This window comes from Echinococcus granulosus, assembly GCF_000524195.1.
Source record: "Echinococcus granulosus chromosome Unknown EG_S00172, whole genome shotgun sequence".
Classification (NCBI taxonomy): domain Eukaryota; kingdom Metazoa; phylum Platyhelminthes; class Cestoda; order Cyclophyllidea; family Taeniidae; genus Echinococcus; species Echinococcus granulosus.
Genome location: NW_020170552.1, coordinates 27,446 through 36,072, shown reverse-complemented (window position 1 = coordinate 36,072; position 8,627 = coordinate 27,446). Strand labels below are relative to the sequence as shown.

Below are 8,627 nucleotides of genomic sequence, written 5' to 3'. Positions count from 1 at the left end.
CTTAGAAACAAATGCCCATAAGATAGTTTTTTTTACATATTTTATGTTAGGCGTCAAATAGGCTCACATAACGGCATTGTATTAAAGCAATTAGTACTAAAAATCACTTTTACATAACCTTTTTGGAGGCAAATTAGCCTGTTTTACTACTAGAACTATATTTTTTAGAAGACTGTAGTTAGAATTACTGCAAAATGTTGTTAGGATGTCATATTGATTTTAGAAAATAATCTGGATATTGTTTGAACCAATCAATTTCCAGCGTAGCTATAACTTTAGTTGCTATTCTATGTTTCGATATTTGCAATTAAAAATACTGTTAAGCAAGCATGTCTGAAGGCGATATTGAGGAGGAGGAAGATGAAGTCTACTTGGGAGTTTACGAAGGAGGCAGAAATGAAAAAGGGGAACGCCACGGTTTTGGGAAGACTATTCTTCCTAACCACGACACTTATGAAGGCATGTATGAAAATGGGCTGAGAAATGGTAAAGGCTATTACTTGTAAGTTATAGTTTACTGAATGTTATTACAACAGATTTAAAAATGGGGCTCGCTACTTGGGTGAATATTTGGATAATCACAAACATGGACAAGGGACGTTCTATTATCCTGATGGTTCTCGTTATGAGGGTTACTGGGTGGATGATAAAAGAAACGGTTATGGAACTTATTACTATATAAACGGGGACAAATATGAAGGAGAATGGCGTGACCACCTTCGCCATGGCAAAGGAACCTACACTTTTGCAGCTACTGGCTGTAAATTTGTTGGGGTGTGGCGGGATGGGTTAATGGATGGTTCAGGGGAGGTTATCAACCCAAAGTATCGGTTTCTTGGAACCTGGAGAAAAGGGCAAGTAAGTCAATCAATTTATATGTGGTGTCAACTAAACGACTGTGTTATTTAATAATCTGTATCTTTTGGCAGCTTTTTGGTGAAGGGAAATATGTATTTGACAAATTGAATTGCCAACAAACCGGTGATTACTTAATCCTTCCTGGTGAACTAGAGGAAAAAAGAAAAGGAGAGGATGAAGGTTTTAGCGTCTCCCGTTGGCGTGCAAGGTCTATTGAACTGACAAGAGTTGACGAACCAGCTACTGAGCTGGATGTTAGCGAAAGTAAGCCTATTTATAAAGTCAGTAGCCAGGTTTTCACCCTTTTGTTGTGATGATTATGAAATAATTGTTTTTAGTACGATCAGCTGATAAAGAAATGTAAGATACTGGGTTGTGTTGATTTGTTGGTTTAATTTTGTGTTGTCAAGACTCTCGCTGATATATTATCTGTTTATTTTTAAAGTACCGAGTCGAAACCAGAAGAAAATCTTAGGCAGTAGCCAAAAGCCGTCGTGTGAAGATTTTCAAGTTAAACGCGTTAATGAAAATGACTCCACCTGTACAGAAAAGCCTGTTAATGTTGTTTCTTGTGATGATTATAATCCTCAAAACGTTAACAATGCATATAATGAGGCAGTAGAAGCTCTATGTGAAGAATTACCAGATTTGTCTGATAGTAAGGAGGTAGTTGAAGAAGGTGATGAGAAAAATGAGTCAACTATACAGAATGATTCATTGGAAGCAGAGCCCACGGTAATGATGGAGAGTACAGAACAGATGGAGACGGAGGTCAGTGAGGAGCCTTCTACAATGGAATAAGCACACCTTCCACCCATAATCTTCTATTATCGATTAAAGGACAAAAATATAGGCGTTTGATTACTGCTTCCTTGTTTATCCATGTTGGTGTGGAATGTTGACCCGTTCAGGTCAGGCAGAGACTCTTGGGTCATGCGTATAAAGGTGGATGATACGATGACCATGTCACAGACCATGACAGCTGTCTACTAATCTCACTACCCTCCGTCTAGATATCTGTGGATTAGGATGCCCTCGGGATAGTGGCGAAAAAAGTCCCACTGAGTCCCAACCTAAAGCACCTAGAAATGTTGAATCTATACCATGAACGTATTCCTATTTGCGGTAAAGTAGTAAGGGAAAAAGTGTTTTCTAAGGTTTTAAGTTTACGACCCTCCGATTTCCTGACAAGAACTTGGAGCTATTCTCGATCACCAATAAAGTACAGATTTGATAGCTAACAATCCAATCAGCACAGTGCCTACAGCTGATTGGTTCTTCTCTTCATCCAATGATAGCAACAAGCAGCACCATCTACGTAACTGATTGGTTCCTCCCCCTTACCTAATGAAAACAACAGACAACACCAACGCTATCGCAAGACTAATATTAAATTCCTTAGGAAAAAGTGCATCGCCTATTTCGTCTCCCTACGAAGTCTTGTCCTGTTGTGGCAGTCGAGTCCTCGCTCCATAGGTCAAGTCACACGTATCTGGTGGGCAACGACTCAACGGGGCTTCATGATAAACACAGACATCGTTTGTGACACAGCCTAGGTCTTTCTCAACCTCGGTTTCACAAATTTTCGCCTCCTCTTTTGCCTCCTCAACTTGTTTGGCCTCTTCTATGGCTTCAGAGAGAAGAATGTCAGCGAGAGCGCCTTTAGCATGAGGATGCTCCTTCATAAGCTCCTGAACGCAGTCATTGCGAATGCTGTTGGTAGTCATGAAGCTGCAGGGATCGTTGGGTAGCATGGAAAGTGTGACCTTCTGGAAGGGTGTCACTGTATGCCAAGGAACAGTTTCCAGCATTCGAGAGAATATCTAAAGGCGTTTCGTTTTTACCTGCAAGACCTGGAGCTTACCTCAACAGCTGCGTCAAATTTCTCGCATTCAGTCATACGAATAGGTGGTTTTATATCGGTTGCAGGCTCGACCTTGAGGAAGATAGGACCCCAAACTGTAGCCAGAGTCTTTCGCATATTCATCATTCGATGTCCATAGGCAATTCGTAGAAGGTGGCTTAAATATCGTCCAATTGCAACTGCTGCACTCATTTCAACCTCTGGAAGGTGGGTCAAGAATTGAATAACCGTTCTTGGCAGATGTCTGTATAGAAGAAGAGGGGCGGTTGTGCGATTTTAGTCCAAAATAAGGTAGATTGTGTTCAAAAAATGGCAAACTGTACCTTCCAATATTATAGGCGGTTTCTTTTCCACGATAAATCCAAACAAGAAAGGGTCCACGATGTTTGAGATAGGAGAGAAGCACAGCCAGAGCTCGTTCCGGTCTCAAGTCGATGCATTCAGTGAGCTCCATCTTGCAGGGGAAGCATATGTAGCGTTGAACAGCTGCAAAAGCGAAGAAAACTAGGAATTTCAATAATGGATGTGGACAAATATGGAGACAGAGAGGCAGGTGAGGCGATAGATTCTTATACGGTTGAATGGATAACGGGACGATTGGATACATGGACGGACTTAAGGTCATCAGGCACTGTAATCTCCATGGCTGTGGAGGATGTGATGGGTTGCCGTTGCCTCTTTCGCATTTGCCTAACGTATGAATGCCTAATGATTGATGATGGCGTTCTATGTCATTCAAATCACATTTCAGTAGGCGAAGAGCCAACAACTACCTCGTTCAACACAGTCCTCCCTATGCCAAGGCTCTGTGTACATCGTTATGCCTCTACAAATATCACCATCAGGTATTCTTCGGCCACAAGGCTCATCGAAAGACGCCTTCTCCAGATGCATCGTCCTCGTAGCAGAGTACACGGATCTCGCCAAAATGGGCAAACAGATCTACATGAAAAGTTAGGGGGATAAGGAACGGCTCAGATGAATGCAAATTTACCTCCGTTACGGCATGAGGGTCCCAGAGCCCCGGTTTCGAGCACCAATTGGGACGAATGCACGGTTTGAAGCAGTAGTCGACGGGTGAACGAGCCGCGGGAAAACAACAAGTCGTGTACTCGGTGGTGGTCATTTTACCCTTCCTATTTTTTGTCCTCTTCACGCGCCGGACAAGAGACAAATCGATACGCTGCTAAAGGAGGCGCGAGCTTTAAATCGGGCGCGCGGTGTGAATGCGTGTGCGGGGAGGGGGCGAATTGAAGGCGGGTGTTTGAGCCCTCGCTGGGATGCTTGAAAATGAGGGATGCTTTAATCCAAAGGCTTGGTCCACAAAGCAGGTAACGCAGTTGTCACTTTAAGCATTACAACCAGAAAGTATGTAAAACTGGGTCCATGCCAGGTAGGTCTGACACAGAATGAATGGTTAGGTGGATGGATGGATACGAGGATTTCGGACTTAAAAGTTAAATTGGCTAGTGGTGAATGAATTCTAATGCTTGGAAAGGAAAACACGATCACGTGGTTTAAGGGCCGTCCGGCCTTCCTCACGTCAACGGCCTTCAGATCACGTGATTACCGTCAACCAACTAATGTTCGCCCTCTCAGTGGATCCCCTTCAACCAGGCTGGTTCTCAGCCAAGTTCTACACAGTTGTTGGACACGATGTACCTAAACGTCAAGTGCTTGACGGCTTCCTGCAGTGTGGTAAAACCTCCAAAATTCGAGCATCTCATAATGCCTCAACTCAGGTGGTACCTGCTTTACCCTCCAGCCCGGAATCCCCTTCGTCGTCGCCCACCCTTTCATCTTCCAATCAGCATATCTTCGAGAGTGTGAAAAAGGTTAGATTGAAAGAAGTAGTTGACGCTAATCGGCATGAAAGGGTGGGAGTACGCATTGTTAGGTCCCACTCGGCAAGTCGGGAACTGTGTCGAACCTACACCAAATCGCAACAAACAGCGACGTTTCTGGTGTACACACGAGATCGTTGGTACCTCTGTCGACAGCGATCCGGATGTTCACCGAAGATGATATGTGAGGTTAATCGGATGATGTTCAATAGCAGTACGCAGGTTCAAGAGGATGAGATCACAAGTTTGAGAGATGTCGAAGTCCAAACTTTGGGAACTTATGAAGAGGTTATGATAGACTACAAAATTACAAAATCGAAACGGATGCAAAATAGAGCTTGTGGTGATGATTCCAGTTGCACAACGGTGGTGACAGTGGAAGATGTCGATGTGGAAGGGGACATGGAGACTTGTGAAGTGACTGTTGAGGCGGATCGAAGGTCTGAACTATCTCGGACAGCGTTCACAACGTCGGAGACACTGGATCAAATAACCACAGATTCAGCATTTTCAACGAAACCGATGAAAGAAACGAAGAATACTAGAAGGTTGCCCAGGAAGACACCGCGAAGCAACTGTCGGACCCGGCCGAGTGAATCGATGTGCGTGACTACAGACAGCACACTACGGAAATACTCGGACGTGGAATTTAATAGTTCTTGTACTTGTACAGACTGTCAACGTAAAAAGTAAACTGACAAAAGTACTTGGTCATATGTGTTTTGAAGAAGACATAAATTCTGACAGAAACAGATGCTACATACACTTAACATTCTTATACAGGTACTGTTGATTTGTTCGAGATTTCAGTGTCTAGTGCAAGATGCGACTGACATGCGCCTAGGTTTAATCTTCATAAGTACTGTCAAAATATTTCCAGTAAGCTTACGAATTTTTTAACTGATAAAATGAAAACCGCTAGTAGCCCAAGGCTAACTAAATAGTAAGAAATTCTTTTGCATTTTGTCAACGTCATTCATCAAGAATATTTTTTTTGTATTTTATGAGAAAAGACAAGTTTAAATCGCCATGTACTTAATTCTTAAACTAAAGTTATGGAGTACAAATAAATTTTTTCCCAAGAATTAGTTCTTTCGTTACGTGCTGAAATATGTATAATAATGAACCAACATGATTTGTTTTAAGTGTTCACTTTGAAGTGACGTATTTAAGTCGTGTTGGGGGGTGTACCGGCCCATATTTGCTGGGTAATGTATTCGGTCCTTAAGGAGGGTTCCCTTGAGAAGTGGTCTGACGGGAAGAAGGCGTTCTGTCCTGTTTACGCAAAACTACTTGGCAATGGTTGCTTCCAATGGTTTGATTCCAAAAGCTCATCCACTCCTAAACGTAGTTTGGATGTAAAGGTCGGATTATTTCTAATAATAAATGCTGTTTGTTTAGGCTGTTTCGTCGTTTTTAGCCTTTGGACCTGTTCTGAACCAAGTCCCCTGCAAACCGTCTGCCTTTTCTGAATCTGATATTGAACGATCTTTCGGTGTTCCTCATGAGGCAAACCAAAGAACAGCTGTCTCATTTTTCAGATGTTCAAGTCAAGCAGAAATGGCGTAAGACCATGTGTTCCTTGAAAATATGGTTTATACTGGTGTATACTTATAAATCATTGTTTAGGTACCATGATCGCTGTCTCAGCAAATGAAATAGACAACTAGACTTTCTAGTGACTTAGTTGCCCTTACAATGCCTTTGCCTTTTTTAGTTCATGGATGGACTCAGTAAACCGTTTAGTAAGCCAGATTGGTTCTCTTTCATGTCTATTCGTTCTTAGTTATTTGGCAATATGGCAACAAATCCTGGGATAACTCCACAGCAAACCTGTCCGGTTCAGTCCGGACCTTACCAGCCCTACGGACCTCCTGCTGGAGCTACTCCATTTCAGCCCGCGATGGCTGCTCCCCCACTACCTCCCGGCTTTGCTAGTGAGTTTGAATAGTATGCAGTTTTTGCCATCCCCTTTTATCTGCCGGGCTTCAGTCTATTTTATCCTTGGGCAGCCAGCTTCTTCTCTCGGTGAATTGGTTGTTGCCCATTTTCCATTCCATTTGCGTGAATTCAAGTTATCGACATCTTCACTCAATTTTATACGCTGCTTGATTATAGTCGGCGACCACATGCATTCCCGTTTCTTTAGTCTACTTCTAATATTTGCTATTCTTTTCATTTTTTGTATTCGCAAAAAAATAAATGCTAGGCGTACAACTGTCTGCTAGTTAGTTTGTCTGCTACGTATAGCAAAATCATGTGATGCTAATATTTCTGTACCGGCGCGCTATGGCGTGGCTGGAAATTGTTATGCTAGAGCTATAAGCACAGCCAATAACACTGACTAAGTAAATACCCGTGCGATATTACGCCCACATTGGACGTAGCTTGGCACCTCTGTCACGTTTTGAGTGTTGGCCTTGGTCCTCTCTCCCAGTTATTATTACACACCTCAACATCATAACTTCCCACCCACCCACTCACGCGCAATACCTACCACACCGGAAGTGAAGTTTTTGGCCGAGGGTACGTTGAAACCCTTTTGTAGATTCAGAACACCTTGTTACTTCCAACTCTTGAAGGTGTGATGACGCTAAAGTTTGCATCTGAAAATTGACATTTGCCTATCAGATGGGTGACTTTAAAGTGATCCCATCTACACTTTCATTGTTGTCAGTCGGGACGAGGGCGTATGGATCCTCCGCACAGCCAATAGGATCGCAGGCGCTGCTGGATTGCATGTGTCAACGAAGGATAAGCTAAAAACCGTTTTATAGAACGACTTTCTCAATGTTATTCCCTGAATTGATCGCTTTCATATGGAAAAAAAGCCAATTGTGATTTTTCACGACGAAAGTGATGTGTCACATGGGTTCACTCTGAGTAGGCGGGTGATCATGTGAGCAACCAGCGGGGGAGAAGGTTGATTTAATGGCCCTCCCCATCGCCCACCTATTCTCCTCCCTTTACCTCCTTCCATCAATATTGCCTACTTGTTCATCTGCTTTGGAGGCTTTTTTAAAAATATCCAAATATCTGGCTATTGTGGATTTATTGAGGTCTCGGAGACTCGTTTACTTTTTTTCCAACTTCATTCACTACCTCCTGATCCGCTCATTTTTCCAGTCTCGTAACAAGAATTCCTTCCGGGTGAGTTTATAGTCGCAGATTTTTCCCTTCAACTCGTGGCTGGTTCATTCCTGGTCCACCTGCCAATCAGTTGCAGATACGGTGCTCCACTTTCTCTTCCACTCTTTTACCTCTCTGATCCTTCCTGTCACTAGTTCCAGATCCATCCCACCCAACCTTTCATTCTAGACAGTTCTAATTCGGTAATTTATTCTCGCGTTTTTCTTTCGCCTCTTTGGGTTAGTCCTTCCATCTCGAATCCATCTGTCCTTTCTGGATCTATCGTCATCGCCGTCCTGGCATCATTGGTTCCTCCGACTTTTATTCATTCCCTCTAGATGCTTCCACACATCTCTGATGTCATCTGTTCATTTAACCCAGTTTTGTAAACGCTTCTCGGACCAAGCTTTCCTCGATCCATCATCAGTCCCTCCACCTTTGACCCATCAATCCGCTGTCATTGGATAAGTTCACCCCTCACTTGTCCACTCATCCATCATTTCATTCCTTGTTCCGTCCACCATTCCTCGATCCATTCATCAGGCCATCTGTTTAGGAGTGATTTAACCATCCATAGTTCATTCCTTTTCTATCCCGAGACCATTCTTCCACCTCTGATCCCCCTTCATTTCTCTCCATCAATTCTTGATCTACTTATTCATCCATTCCAGATTATTCCTTCCTTTCGGTACCCACTCATCACTGATCCGTCCATTCTGTTAAGATCTATGCTTCCATTCATCCTGCCTTGGTTTTCCCCCCTAACTTAAGTCCATGCGATGCCTAGGTATTGATATCCCCAGGAATTATTTATCTCGCAGTCATCGACTTATCAGTCACATTCATATCAGATGTATCCATTTCCAGTCTGTTCATCCTTTTTTGGTCTGCCATCCATCATCCATACGGTATCAATCCGATATCCACCTATG

General features: G+C 43.1%; 3 protein-coding genes across 3 annotated transcripts in view; 2 read left to right on the top strand and 1 right to left on the bottom strand. All coding sequences in view use genetic code 11, as the record gives it.

The window, feature by feature from the left end:
• Nucleotides 1–329: 329 nt before the first annotated feature.
• Nucleotides 330–1,760, top strand: EGR_09869 (Radial spoke head 1; the record flags this gene model as incomplete). Its single annotated transcript, XM_024499118.1, has 5 exons — nucleotides 330–502; nucleotides 537–858; nucleotides 930–1,122; nucleotides 1,304–1,633; nucleotides 1,699–1,760. The coding sequence occupies 5 exons, from the start codon at nucleotides 330–332 to the stop codon at nucleotides 1,758–1,760; spliced, it is 1,080 nt and encodes a 359-aa protein (XP_024346464.1).
• A 528-nt stretch (nucleotides 1,761–2,288) lies between these two features.
• On the bottom strand, nucleotides 2,289–3,848 carry EGR_09868 (hypothetical protein; the record flags this gene model as incomplete). The annotated part of the gene is made up of 5 exons (XM_024499117.1): nucleotides 2,289–2,681; nucleotides 2,723–2,966; nucleotides 3,046–3,208; nucleotides 3,496–3,664; nucleotides 3,717–3,848. The coding sequence occupies 5 exons, from the start codon at nucleotides 3,846–3,848 to the stop codon at nucleotides 2,289–2,291; spliced, it is 1,101 nt and encodes a 366-aa protein (XP_024346463.1).
• Nucleotides 3,849–4,305: 457 nt separating this feature from the next.
• Nucleotides 4,306–8,627, top strand: part of EGR_09867 (hypothetical protein) — a gene marked incomplete at both ends in the record, with an annotated part of 5,252 nt that continues 930 nt past the window's right edge. The window contains 5 exons of the mRNA XM_024499116.1: nucleotides 4,306–5,248; nucleotides 5,740–5,930; nucleotides 5,968–6,131; nucleotides 6,284–6,311; nucleotides 6,353–6,503. Coding sequence (XP_024346462.1) covers nucleotides 4,306–5,248; nucleotides 5,740–5,930; nucleotides 5,968–6,131; nucleotides 6,284–6,311; nucleotides 6,353–6,503 — 1,477 coding nt within the window. The remainder of the gene's footprint in view (nucleotides 5,249–5,739; nucleotides 5,931–5,967; nucleotides 6,132–6,283; nucleotides 6,312–6,352; nucleotides 6,504–8,627) is intronic.